Genomic DNA, 15,246 nt, shown 5'->3' with positions numbered 1-15,246 from the left:
TGGAATGGGGAAATGAAGTTTGGAAGCCAAGAGTTGAGCCTTGTTGCAAACAGATCCATGGTGGGATAACTCCAAAGCCTCCAGAATTGACTGCACAGGATCAGATACTTTCCACTCAGTGGAAAGTATCTGATCCTGTCTACTGAGGCAGTCCACCAGGACACTGGATGACCCCTTCACGAACTGGGTTAGGATCTGCCCATTGAAGGATTCCGTCTGCCTCTGCATTGACCATCCCGAAGCAAGTCCTGCCTTCTTTGGCCAGGTACAACAAGACTGTGGCATTGTTGGAGAACACCACCACTGTCTTGACATGAAAGTATGCTGCAAAGTGAGCCAGACCAAGATGAATGGCCTTGAGCTCCAAGAGGTTGATATGTAGAGAGCACTCATGTGCATTCCACAGACTGCTTACTGAGTCTTGTAAGATTGACGCCCCCCCCAACCCACATTTGACACATTGGTGTATAAGTACACATCTGGAGAGGCCAACTGCAAGGACTGCCCCATCCATAGAATGCGATCTGATGACCACCACCACTGAAGACCGTTTAGAACCTCACCATCTCAGGGAACTAGAAGGTTGTCTCAATGGAACTGTTGGTTCCATGACCAGGAAAGGTGTAACTGGAGGCCTCTCTTCCTCTGTCTCATCCCAGGAATCAGGTGGATAAGAGAAGACTTGTGGTCCAAGAGCATTAACCAAGCTCTTGCTGGGGAGCTTGAACACTGAGGAAGAACTCAAGTTGCTAAAAATTGTCCAGGCACTGCTGTGTCAGGAAAACCTTCAAAAGAGGAGAAAGAATCTCCATCCCTAAAAAGGTCATTAATTTAAGCCAAGGAACTGTGACATTCAGAGGTGTCACATGTGTCTTCCCAAACAAAAATTCAGTGGACATCACCATCTACATTTTGCTAATCTTACATATGAAACACTTTCATATTCTCTTTCACTAGCATCACAGAAATTATATAACTGACATGTAACAATGGTCTTAAAATCACTTATCTTGAGTTATCTTTGTCAGTTCAGGCATAGAATTTTTCCATGCAATTTTCATTCTTGGAGAGACTCAGGAATTGTTTAATTGTTTATACATTGCTTAATTATTTAATCTTTCCTGGAAAAACCTTTCTCAGTTGAATTTAAGGGGTGCAACTGGCAAAAATGTTATCTTGGTTATTTCTTACCCAATCAAGCTGAAATATTTACACACAGTAGAGTTCTGAATGTACATTATTTTTGGTCAAAGTGTTGTTTCTCCAGAAGTCAGTGGTTTTTGAGTTATAAGCCATTTTTTTTTTTTTTTTTTTTTTTTTTTTACTTTTTTTTAAATGAGCTAATATATGAAGAAACTTACCTTAAATCTCTTTGCTTGACACAGTAGTTAGATCAAGTATTGTACTACAATTCTGAGCCAAAGTTTGTAGATCAGACAAAAATTAGATTTTACAATTTTTTGTTTTTTGTACACTATGTTTTTTCTTGATTTTTTCTTAATGATTATTGAATAAAAAATTTGGATTTTGAGTTAGAGCAATGATTTGGGTAGAGATTTGTTTTCCTTTCTTTTCTCTACTGAAAGAAGAAAACAGACTGAAAATTGGTTGATAAGTTTTTGAGATTTACTCATTTGACAAAAGTTAAAGATTTTTAGCTTTGAGAAAAACACATTTAAAGTTTTGCTGACATTTACTAACTATAAAAAAAACTTACAAATGTGAAGTGTCTTGTTTAGATTATTAGTGAATGACAGACTGAGGATGTTCAGTGAAGAAGAGAAAGATAGTTGCATGTCATTGAAAAAGAGGGAATAGTTATCCTGAAGGGTATGTTGAGTTGATAGATAAAGGAATTTGTTTCTTGAGGCATTGAACAACACTAAGGTTGCTCTCACCAGATCAAAAATATTTTGAAAAAATTAGAAGTCAGGTGTTCTGTGGCTTTCTTACACTAGTGGCTTAATTCCTAAAGGTTGTCTGACACAGCTGACAGCAACCTCTCCTCTGTTCCCCCCTTTCTTTATCCTAATTTTTAATCCAAAGCTGGATCTTGTCTTTATATGTGTGGAATGACCTAAATTGTTCTTATGCCCATGCTCTTGAATCTTCTTAATTTTGTACTATTGGACTTCAACTTCAGAGTCCCTCTCAAACTAAATTTATCTGTGTCGTACACCTTTCACCTAACTCATAATTATAAAAAAATATTTGACTATTCAACTTCCAAAGTGGACCACATCCTGACTCTCCATTCTTGGAGACTTCATTGTTCACCACCAGATTTAGCTGTCATCTCTCTTCACTAGCCAACCTGATGAACTAGCTTTTAACTTTGCTAGCCTCCACAAACTAGAGCAATAAGTGCATGACCCTACTCATATTCCTGACCCTCTTGGAGATATGCCTAACATTCTTGATCTTTTCCTAACTTTTAGTCTTGCTTATGCAGTCACTATGACTTCTCCATCAGGTGCTTCCAATCATCACCTCATATATGTATCTTGTTATATTGCTCCAATTTTTCCTTAGGATCCCCCAAAGTAGAGGTGCCTTTGGAGTTTTGCCTCCACTAATTGAGGGACCTGAGGAGATATTATTCCAATTTTTCCATGGGATGACTACTGCTTTCTTATCAGAGATTCATCTCTTATCAGAGTCTCATCTCATGTGCTGAGTGCATAACAGAGGTGATAATGTTTGGCATGAAGGTGTACATTCCTCACTCTTTTCTTTTGCTCTAAACCTTCCACACTTTGGTTTAACTCAGCCCATTCTTGGGCTATATGGGATAGAGAGGCAGCCCACAAACAGTACTTGAACCTTCTATCACCTGAATTGAATGCAGTTTATATATATATATATATATATATATATATATATATATATATATATATATATATATATATATATATATATATATATATATATATATATATATATATATATATATATATATATATATATATATATATATATATATATATATATTTTTTTTTTTTTTTTTTTTTTTTTTTTTTTTTTTTTTTTTTTTTATGTAGTAGGGACACTGGTCAAGGACAAAAAAATCCAATAAATGAAAAAAAGCCCACTGAGATGCCAGTCCCCAGAAAAGGGTCCAAAGTGGTAGTAAAAAATTGAAGCCTGTTCTTCAACTAACCAGAAACTCCTTCATCAATAGATTTCAAAATCTTTCTAGGTCTAACTCCTCTCATAACTTCTGACATCACACCAAAAATAACTGCAACAACTCTTCTTCATCTTTCCTGCCTCTGTTTCAACCTGATGCACCACTGCTATCTCATCTATCTGTAAAGTTGAACTCTTTGTTCAAATCTTTGCAAAAATCTCCACCTTAGATGATTCAGGGCTTGCTCCTCCCTCTTCTCCCCCTCCAATTATTTCATACTTCCTTCACTGGCCTTAACCTTCAGAAAGCTTATAGACTTGTTGGGATCACTCCTTCTGTTCTCCAAAACTATGCCTCTATGCTTGCTCCCTGTTTGGTCAGACTCCACTAACTGTCTATCAACATCTACCTTACCTTTCAGCTGGAGGTTTGCTTACACTCAGCCTGTTCCTAAAAAGGGTGACTGCTCTAATCTCTCAAGCTACTGTCCTATTGCTTTTATTTCCTGCATCTCTAAGGTTTTTTTAATCTATCCTCGATAGGAGGATATGTTTACCTCCCTTCAGGAGGTAAACATATCACGCAGGGAAGCCACAGAATGCTTGACTTCTGATCTTTCTAAAATTTCTGATTGGGGCAGAGCAAACTTGGTATTGTTCAATGCCTCAAAAACTCAATTCCTCCATCTATCAACTCGACACAACCTTCCAGACAACTATCCCCTCTTCTTCAATGACACTCAACTGTCCCCCTCTTCTACACTAAACATCCTCAGTCTGTCCTTTACTTATAATCTGAACTGGAAACTTCACATCTCATCTCTAGCTAAAACAGCTTCTATGAAGTTAGGCGTTCTGAGACGTCTCCGCCAGTTTTTCTCACCCCCCCAGCTGCTAACTCTGTACAAGGACCTTATCCGTCCATGTATGGAGTATGCTTCACATGTCTGGGGGGGTTCCACTCATACTGCTCTACTAGACAGGGTGGAATCAAAAGCTTTTCATCTCATCGACTCCTCTCCTCTAACTGACTGTCTTCAGTCTCTCTCTCACCGCCGCAATGTTGCATATCTAGCTGTCTTTTACCGCTATTTTCATGCTAACTGCTCTTCTGATCTTGCTAACTGCATGCCTCCCCTCCTTCCGTGGCCTCGCTGCACAAGACTTTCTTCTTTCTCTCACCCCTATTCTGTCCACCTCTCTAACACAAGAGTTAACCAGTATTCTCAATCATTCATCCCTTTCTCTGGTAAACTCTGGAACTCCCTGCCTGCTTCTGTATTTCCACCTTCCTATGACTTGAATTCCTTCAAGAAGGAGGTTTCAAGACACTTATTCATCAATTTTTGACCACTGCTTTGACCCTTTTATGGGACTGGCATTTCAGTGGGCATATTTCTTTATTGGATTTTTGTTGCCCTTGGCCAGTGTCCTTCCTACATAAAAAAAAAAAAAAGAAGATTCTTAAACATTTGTGATTTCACAATCTTTTATCTGATTGCTAGTGTGGGTTCCATCATGACTGCTTTACTGTTAATCTTCAGGCTTTCCATACTGGGTCTAGGTCATCCTCTTTTAGGGATTTTGGTGAAACTTTTGATGTTACATTTGATGGAGTCTAGCACAAAAGCTTTAATTTACAGACTACCCTCCTACAGCTTCTATCCTTCTCTGTGTAACATCATCTCAAATTTCCTTTCTGACTGTTATATTACTGCTGTGGTAGACAGTCATTCTTCTTCTCCCAAGTTTATAAGTAGTGGTGTTCTTCAGGGCTCTGTCCTGTCCCCCACTCTGTTCCTAATAATTATCAGTTATCTAGGCCAAACTTATTGTCCTATCCACTTCTATGCTGATAATACCACACTGCACTTTTCTATGTCTGGACCTCACAAAACCTTGTTGCATATTATATTATAGGGAATATTACTTAAAAATCTTAATATTTTCAGGTGATCAGAAAATTACAGATTCTTATGAGATCCTACCCTTAAAATTAGTGGTGTGAACAGGCTTGAATTTACTCCAAAGAGCATGGTGAGATGGATATATTGTGCTTCTGTGAAAGATGACTGTTAGAGTAGGGAGTTCACCAGAAAAGGCAGGCACTGCCTGGGGATCAAACCCAGGATCTTCCACTTTGCCAGACAGATATGCTAACTGTTACACCTATTGACAACCCTCACATCTCTCCCTCTAAGACCCCCCCACCATGCATGGCTCTTGAGGCCAGTCTGGGGAATATGAATCACCCAACTGCACCTTGTCAAAGTAGGGAATCCACCAGAAAGAGGTAGACACCATCCAGGGATCGAACACAGGACCTTCCACATGCCGAGCAAACATGCTAATCAATAAGTCGTGGCTGCCTTCTGGTGACACCCCTCACAATGACCAAACAAATGAGAAATTAAGGAGCAAGCTTGTGATTGAGAACACCAATGAAGTAGTGACAATGGGCACATTACATTGGTTTGACGATGTTGAGCTAAAGAAGGAAAAGAGTGAATTAAGCACATTCAGTATTTTGAAGTGGAAAGTAGAATATTGTTGGCTAGACCAAGGAATAAGTAGTGTGAAGTCCTTAGAAATCAAGCAAACAATTGAATTCAACTGAAGTTGATGAATTGCTGTAAAGTTACAAATGCTTGTCCTTGTTAAGAAGCATGGAAATTGCCTTTGAGAGTAAATGATGATAACAAAAGTATTTTTAATAAAAATCACGTCCAAAATTTATGCAAATTAATTTTCTATCCTTTAATATGTTGTGCACACTTTGAATTACAGCAAAGAAAAAAAAAGATTATCACAAATATTTTGACTTAACTTTTGTCTTTCAATGTTTAGTCAGCCTTATAGTGTTATGAATTATTTTTCATTTCAGGTGTAACATACAGATTACTACAATCTTCAACCAAGAAAGAAGATATACATTCCCGTGTAATTTGGTCATGTGCATGGCTGCCTGACTCCATTCATTTTGTTACTGCCTCTCGAGACAAGACTGTGGTTGTATGGGGACTAGTTGACTCAGTCTGGTGCAAGAAGGCTGTCCTTAATGAAAATGATGAAGTAACAGCAGTGGCAGTCACCAAGGTGCTGACCAGTCACTGTATTCTCATTGCTACAGGTATGGTTGTATTTTGTTTATTAAATTTTTACTCCTTCATACCCTGACCTGCTATCTAATGATAAGTAGCAATCCCAGCCTCTACTGCATATACATCATATGTATTTCACAATAATTGTAATTTTCTTGCATGAATATTTTTAACAAAATGTCTTGTATATACTCCTACATTCCAAAAAATAGTATTTATAAACTCAAAACAACCTCAACATCAAAAAGTAACTTCAAGCAGCTCTAGGGATAGCAAAACATTGTGGTCCCAAAGCAGCATTTACTGCAGCACTAGTATCACCTAATGGTGGGATGGTGTCAGCCTTCCTCTTCAGCAGGCTGAATATCCTTCAATGCCATATCATTATACAATGGTTTATAAACCTCATCAGCCTAGCATTGGCCATGGTCACACAGCCATAAACACAATGGGGAAAGAGGGAGAGAACTAAATCATGAATATCTTCTTAAGATAAAAAAAAAAGACACTGAGACAGTGTAGAAAGTGCCTCTGGCTAATTTATGTATGTGGAGCTCCCCAGTTATTTCCTGATTGATTAAGGAGTGGAGGTTAGTTGGTGGGCAGAGCTTCTTTGAGGCCCAGTGAGCCTTACCAGACTCAGAAAATGTTCCTACAACTATATACCACTGAGTAGAAAACCATTGATGTGAGATGACTTATACATGTGCATTGTGGGCAGCTTTGCCACCTGTTGCAATGATGCATATATTTACATCATTGGCATGAAGAGATTAAGGAAAATACATTGATAGGATGGGTGGTTACATCTTTACTGAAATCCTTATGTGATATTGACAAAACTGTTTTTCATTTTTATGTACATTTCACCTTATCAATAATGTGCTGGTTTTTTCACATAAATTATTTTTATTGCAAGTAAGCATCGAGATAGAGAGGTGATCCCACTGTTCACCACTTAATGGGACTTAACTGTTTTTGGTAGAATATGGATGGTCATCCTTAAAGCAATGAAATTTAAAAGTGCTCGTCTTCATCTTTTCTGTAAGGTATAAGATGTGAATAAAAGATACAACAATGAAACTTTCATCACCAGTAAAGAACAAACCTGAAATCACCTGTTATTGGAGCATCTTTAAATGCAGTAAAATCCCTCTCATCCGGCATTCGAGTATCCAGCAGCTTCAAGTATCCGGCACATTTTTCCCCGAGCCTTAAAATCAATAAAAAATCAATGTGTACTCATAAAATCGATTAGAATTCCCGCGTGAGGCATACTTTGTCCCCTCGCCACCAGAGCGCACTGCTTTGCGCCACCCGTGGCCCACTGCACTGTGTTTACTCAGTGACTCAGTCCCACGTGTGCACTGTTTATCGCCTGACGCCTTCATCATGCCTAAAGTTGTAGAAAAGAGGAAGCATGTTGTGCTTACACTTAAGCAGCTGATCAGATCAGCTGCTGATTAAGATCAGCTGATCTTTGTTATGGTAAGATGCGTGAGTGTAGGGTGGTGATTGTGGACATAATTTCACTTCTATTCAAGTATCCGGCATGTCGGCGGTCCCATTGATGCCAGATAAGAGGGATTTTACTGTGTATGGATTAAATCAGCTTGAAATAGAGGTGGTGGTTACCGTCTTTCAGAAGTAAAGGGTTGGTACCTTTTATTAAATCACGTCTTTTCCTTTGTATTCTTTCTCCGTTGTTACATGCAGCAAGGATAGAATAGTGAACAGAGAGATAGTGAGAAGAAGAAAGAGAGAACTGAACAAAGAAGGAGAAAGATGATGAGAAGAAAGAGAAATGAAATAGCACAGGTAGACATGTCGCTGACAGGTCAGGGAGTCGCTTTGTTTAATGTAAAACTTTATATGAATTAGAAATTGAAGTTCTCCATTTGATTTCTCCCTTTCCCATTCCTTCTTGAGAGTTGAAATTAATAGAAGAAATAGTTGAAGACTTGATCTCTCATAGAATAATCAGTTTTCACCCAGCACCTCTAGTAAATATATAATAACTTTTGAAACTTAATGTTCTTATAAAGTGAGACTCAGTGAGTGAGAGAGTGGAGGAACAACTGGATTTCTCAACCCCCAGGTCTCCACCTCATCTTTTCCTTCTTCCCTCCCAGCCCCCATCCTGTGTCTGTGTCAGGGATGAATTTAATGGCTTTTCCCATAAGCTTAGCTTAAGTGGCAGAGTGGACACCAGAGGATAAACGTAGTGTAGTGAGAGAGGTGCACTAATAACGGATAGGGAGGGTATATTATTATTTTGCACCTAAGAGTGGGATTACTGCATTATGCATTATTATATTGAGTACTAGTTAAGCCTTATGGGAGGCCAGTATTTGGACAATGCTCATTACTATTTCAAGGGCGTGTCAGGGCCCTTGTACCTCATTACTCCTGCAGGCTGGATAGTGATTCCATGTGCAGTCTGTATTGTCTGAATGTCCATCGTATTTGTGCCTGTATTCTGATGGGAGCAGACACTGTTCTCTCCCCCCCCACCCTTTTGTCTATGTGCAGTGTATTTTCTGTGTTGTTTGCTTGTCAAATGCTTCCAATGTCCAGGCTCATAGCTGTGCTTATCTGGAGTTAGAGGATTCTGTAATATTTGAGCTAGGCTATGGCTCTACCTTCTTCCCAGATTTCCATCAGTTTTATAGAAGGTGGGAATCTTTCTTCCGGAAGATTGTAGATAGGTTTCTCTGGGGCCACAGAGTGTAATATTTCTGCTGGACAGTGGGTGGTTTCTCCAAAGAGGGGACATTACCCTCACCCTGGGGGTGTGTCGTCTATACTGTCTCTGCTCTCAAATATGGCTCAGTAGTTCTTTCCAGCTTGGGGGATTAAATTGGCATTTGTTATATTCCCTTCTTGGTTAGTAAACCATCATTCAGTTAAACTGAATGATGACCTGAGAGGCTCTATAGCTGTTGGCAAACAGTAGGTGCCTGGATTGTGGTATTTGTGCCCTGCACTAAGCTGCATAGGAGGTGGCTTAGGGATAAGCTGACCCAAGTCAGTGGCAGCTGTGAGAGGGGCTGATCTTAGTCATAACAGCATCTTCTACAATACTTGTCATTAATTCTGTTGCACCTCACCTCTGTGCTGCATAAGGTAACATAAATATGATAATGGAACCAGAGAAATTTATTCATCTTATAACCCATACTTTGTGGGCAACCTTTGATGTTTCCTGCATGCAGGAAGGGTGTCAGCAATTGTCATGATATAATGTGGAGTAAAACCTCTTCAAAGGTGGTGAAGTATATATATATATATATATATATATATATATATATATATATATATATATATATATATATATATATATATATATATATATATATATATATATATATATATATATATATATATATATACACACACACACACACACACACACACACACACACACACACAGGAGAGAGATGGTTGGGCAGACTGTATTTATCTAGATTTAAGAAGAGCTTTTGATAAAGTGCTGCATAATAGACTGCTTGAAGCTGGAAAAGATAGGTGGTGTTAATGGAAAAATCCTGAAATGGATGGACGATTTCCTTAAAAACAGAGAGATGCGAACAGTAGTTAGGGACCAGACATCAGTGTGGAGCCCAGTATTAAGTGGGGTTCCCCAAGGGTCAGTGTTGGCACCAATAATGTTTGTGGTGTATATAAATGATATGGTGGAGAATATATCCAGCTATGTGAGTCTTTTTTCTGATGATACAAAACTTATGAGAAGAGTGAAGGGAACAGAAGATTGTGAAGAATTACAAAGAGGTATAGACAAGGTGTGGGAGTGGAGCAACAGATGGCAAATGGAATTTAACTCTAGTAAGTGTAAAAAAGATGGAATTTGGAAAAAAGTAACAGAAGGTGTAGCTATAACTATAAGATGGGAAATTAAACAATAAATAAGAGAACAAGAGGAAAAGATCTGGGAGTGATTTTCTTATAGAATTTATCACCAGAAAAACATATTAACAAGATAACAGGTGAAACTCTCAGCCTACTTAGAAACATAAGAGTTGCCTTTGCTTATCTGGATATAGAAATGATGAAGAAAATAATCACCACAATGATACGCCCAAGATTAGAATACGCAGCGGTAATTTGGTCACCACATGAAAAAAAGCACATAAGAAAGTTGAAAGAAATACAGAGAGCAGCAACAAAGATGATAACAGAATTCCAAGATTTGTCATATGAGGAGCAACTAGCTAGAATGCAACTCCCAACCTTGGAAAAGAGACAAGAGAGAGGTGACTTGATTGCATTGTACAGATTGCTGAGTGGGATGGAAAAACTAGATAGGGAACATCTCTTTATAATGAACGAAAGAGAAACAAGAGGACATGGAAGAAAACTAAAAGTAACCACCTGCAGAAGGGACATAAAGAAGTTTAGCTTCCCTCATAGAAGCATAGAGGCATGGAATGGACTGGAAGGGGAAGTGGTGTGTGCTACAAATATTCATGACTTTAAGGAAAAGTTGGATAAAAACAGTTATGTAGATGGGACAGTACAAGCTTAGCTCCTCTCCCATATGTCACAACTAGGTAAATACAACTAGGTAAATACATACAGTGAAACCTCAGTTACCAAATGTCTCCCTTTTTTAACAACCCGGTTTTTTAACAAAAATTTCAACTCAATTGTTTCATTTGCAAACAACAAAGTTACTTGATTTCAGATATTACAAGACATAGCAAAAGCTCCCATTTATAAATACTTCCTTCATTTTTATATATTTGGAAGAGAGAGACAGAGCGTAAGACAGTAATTCATTCTTTGAAATAAGTTAAATGTGATCCCATTGAAGAAGTTGAAGAACCTCAATATAAACAAAACAAGGTTCAGCACTCAGGAGTAATCCTGAGCTTCCTTTGGCTCTCTCTTTGACTCACAATGCCATCACTACTGCACAACTCCATTTTCCCAGTAGCTTATCCCAACAGCAAGATATCTAAGTGTTATGATCACGTTCATTTTGGCAGTGAGTGGGTTGCTCCTCTCTGTGTCACTCTGAAGTTTCTCTCAATTGATCAGTGACAAAGAGAATGCCTGCATGGTCTAAACAATATCTTTTGATGAGTTCTGTGTCACTAAGTTCATTCAATAAATCCTTTCTGGATAAAAACATTTCTAAATTAGAGATATTGTGGAGCAACCATCTTAGCAGTGAGAGCGTCAGTCATTACCCGCTGAGACATGGTGGACGGGTCTCTTAGAATGGATTAATCTATTTTACATTAATTCCTATGGGGAAAATAGTTTTGGTTCACAAACATTTCAGATTTTGAACAGCATTCCGGAATGAGTTAAGTTAGAAAACCAAAATTCCACTGTATGTAGGTATATATATATATATATATATATATATATATATATATATATATATATATATATATATATATATATATATATCAACGCAAGTGTTCAGTTAGACCAACTTTGGTGGAGTGAGGTTTATTCTTACAACGTTTCACTGTATGACTGATGGCATTTTCAAGCAAACTGGAAAGGTGGAGAGTAAGTCCTTTAGCAGATGGTATTAAATAGACGAAATCCAATGATAAACCTGGTCAGTAGAAGCCATGAATCCATCCGATGCATACAATCATGATGACCAGTCAAAGGTACCGTGATCAAAGAGTGGTAGTAGTGTAGGTTACACCGCTGGCTGATCTTGTTAATATTCTGTCATGTAGAAGGACATGTATGGACAGTGGTTGAACTCGACACCTGCGTTGTCCATACACGTCCCTCTACACAACAGAATATTTAGAAGATGGGCTGGCTGTGTAGCCATACGAGTAATTGAGTGAGGGGCTGGGTACTAGTTACGTACCTTTAAGTTTAGTATCCAGCTCTGGCCATCATAGGATGCCCAGAAATGCCTCTCTCAAGTCTCTTGAGTTTTTATAGAGACAACTGCCACTCATCATGTATTTTCATTTGTCTTGTGGCCTTTGTCTATCTAGGCAGATTGGCAGTCTGCCTGGTGTTATTTTCTTTTCTGAGTCAATCTCTCATGTGGTATTTTTTAATTAAATGCAACTGGCCATTTGTTATTGTCATTGTGTGTGCATCTTGTTGGTCAGAGGACATTTATTTGTATGCTGCATAGTGTTTTAGTAATCTCATTTCTCTCCTAACCTGCCATCTTTGTAGGACGTGAGATCAGTCTTCTGGGAGATCTGAGATGAACTGAACACAGACTGGGACATCATGATATTCCAAAGGATAGTGGGAGGACCCTTTATTTGTGGAAGGTTTTGACCTCAGGCAGTTGTGTGGTATTGTAAGGTTTATGTCCCTACCTTACTCCCTAAAATGTGTCTGTCAAGTCCTTTTCAGCTTTAGTGAGTTTTTTTTTTTTTTTTTTTTTTTTTTTTTTTTTTTTTTCTCTGCAGTAGAAGCAGAGGTGGCAACCTTGAGGCTTTACCTGGTTAGCCTAGGGAAGCTGACCCAAGAGTAGTGGCAGCAGTTGGTGGTGTCAGTAATTACCTGTGGAGCAGGGCATTGTAGGGTCATAACAACTTTTATATATATATATATATATATATATATATATATATATATATATATATATATATATATATATATATATATATATATATATATATATATATATAGTCATACCTCTTAATTTAAATGTCCTTCAATTCAAACAACTCACAATTCAAACAGTACTGGCGAACAAATTTTGTCCTCCAATTCAAACACAAATACCCATTTTCTTGCAACACCACTCCGTCAGTCCCTCTTGCATTCCTCCTCCCCCCTTCCTTCCCCTCCTCCCCCTTCCCTCCCTCTCCATTCCTTGCCCTCTCCCTCCCTGTCCCTCCCCATTTCCTCTTCATCCATCTATCCCACCCACCCTGCCTCCTACTATCTCTCTCTTTCTCTCCCCCTCCCTCCACTCCCCCTCCCTCCCTTCCTTCCTTCCTCCACTTCCTTGCTCCATGTATTCTCCTTCCCCATATGTCCCTTCCTCTCCCTTCCTCTTTTGTCTTGTCTCAAACCTCACTCCCTGTCACCTCCCCTCCCCTTATCTGTCAGATAAGGGACAGAGGAGTGATACCTCACTCTCTCCCTCATTCATTCTGTCATTTTCCTTTCATCCTTTCTCACTTGTATAATTTAATTTTCATTCTCTGTCAGTCTCATTCTGTTTAGCAATTCTCAGAATTGTTCTTACATTCATGGAGAGAGAGAGAGAGAGAGAGAGAGAGAGAGAGAGAGAGAGAGAGAGAGAGAGAGAGAGAGAGAGAGAGAGAGAGAGGGGGGGGGAGGGGAGGAGGGGGGGGTAAGTGTGATAGGAAAATTGTGTGAACTACAACAACTGTTTCCAATACTGAAGACAGCAGGAACTTCTGATGAATCATCATTTTGAGATGGTATTTATTTACAATGGTATTTTACATAAAATTTTAAGGTCATTGTTTTTGTATTTGACACATAAGTCACCCACTTTGTGTCTTATTTAGGATGATTCAAATGCTGTTTTATATGCAGAAATGTATTGTATTTTATGTTTTCTTTTACTATATTTTTTTTCTGTATATAATTTAGCTTATTTTTATTCAGTTCTGTGTTTAAAGCTCAACATAAACCCATAAAAATGAAAAAAAGAAAATAAGGGGATTTTGGGACCTGGAATGGATGAATTTTTTTTACATTAATTTGAATGAGATAAATTGCTTCCCAATTTGAACATTCCCAGTTCGAACACCCCAAAAGAACCAATTAAGTTTGAATCACAAGATACCACTATATATATATATATATATATATATATATATATATATATATATATATATATATATATATATATATATATATATATATATATATATAGGTGTATCACAAGAGGTGGTTTTAGAATGTGCTTCTCCAGAAAACTATGGGAGCATTGACCAACCCCTGCATTAAAACATCTGGCAATCACCAGCAACTAAACCCCTAGCAAACGCCCCAATTACTAAATAGAATGAGATTGATAGAGAATGAAAATGGAATTATACGAGTAGGAAAGGATGAAGTGAAAATGACATAGAATAAATGAGGGGGTAGAGAGAGTGAGGTATCACTCCCTTGTCCCTTATCTCTGATAGATAAGAGGGAGGGGAGGTGACAGGGAGCGAGGTTTGAGATCAGACAAAAGAGGAAGAGAGAGGAAAGGAACAGTGGGAGGAAGGGACATACAGGGAAGGAGAGTAGGGCTACATGGGGCAGGGAAGTGGAAGAGAGAGAGAGGGGAGGCAGGGTGGGTGGGATATAGAGGGTGTAAAGCGAGTTTCTGCAAATACTGAAAGAGGTGAAAGAACGTGTAATTCTAAGTAAAAAATGTTCTATACACATATGCATTTTAAGGCTTTATTTACCCATCAGAGGAGTTGAAAATGTATGGGACTCACGGATGCACTATGCATGTAGCTATGAGGTGATGGACAGATAGTTGCATTGTTGCAGCCTCAGAGGTGCCACTTGCTCATATTATGAATGGTTTAACCTTTTTTTTTTTGTAGACTCTGGAATATTACAGTATTTTATAACAAGATAAATGGTATTAAAAAGCACATAATTTACCAATAAGCATTGCATGATAACATTATTGTGGTGATTAAAAATACAGTAAAATGCTATATTGCATCATCAAAGCGAGGGAAGAGGGAGGAGCAAGTCTGAGTGACCTTGAAAACAGCTGAATGTGTGACAGTGACACACTTCAGTCACTGAGTCTCAGTGTCATTTTCCACAGCCTGCAGAAAATAAGATTAAACCATTTGTAATTTGAGCAAGTGGCACCTCCGATCCTGTGGCAATGCAACTGTCTGTCCGTCACCTCATAGCTACACTCATAGCACACCCATGAGTTCCATACATTTTCAACTCCTCTGACAAGTAAACAAAGCCTTAAAATGCATATGTGTATAGAACATTTTCCACTTAGAATTATGCGTTCTTTCATCTCTTTCAGTATTTGCAGAAACTCACA

At 38.4% G+C, this 15,246-nt stretch overlaps 1 protein-coding gene across 4 annotated transcripts in view; it reads left to right on the top strand.

Moving 5' to 3' along the window:
- LOC135108570 (elongator complex protein 2-like) overlaps positions 1 to 15,246 on the top strand; it is a 181,414-nt gene that overhangs the window by 154,892 nt on the left and 11,276 nt on the right. For 3 of the 4 annotated variants that reach the window (XM_064019710.1, XM_064019711.1, XM_064019712.1), the window contains one exon: positions 6,014 to 6,259. In XM_064019710.1, coding sequence (XP_063875780.1) covers positions 6,014 to 6,259 — 246 coding nt within the window. Of the gene's footprint in view, positions 1 to 6,013; positions 6,260 to 15,246 lie in introns of those variants that run through there. The other variant, XR_010272352.1, reaches the window with a different exon arrangement.

The sequence above is a fragment of the Scylla paramamosain genome, chromosome 17 (assembly GCF_035594125.1).
Source record: "Scylla paramamosain isolate STU-SP2022 chromosome 17, ASM3559412v1, whole genome shotgun sequence".
In the NCBI taxonomy this organism is placed as follows: Eukaryota; Metazoa; Arthropoda; class Malacostraca; order Decapoda; family Portunidae; genus Scylla; species Scylla paramamosain.
The sequence above is the reverse complement of the archived record's forward strand: the minus strand, read 5'-3'. Positions and strand labels throughout refer to the sequence as shown.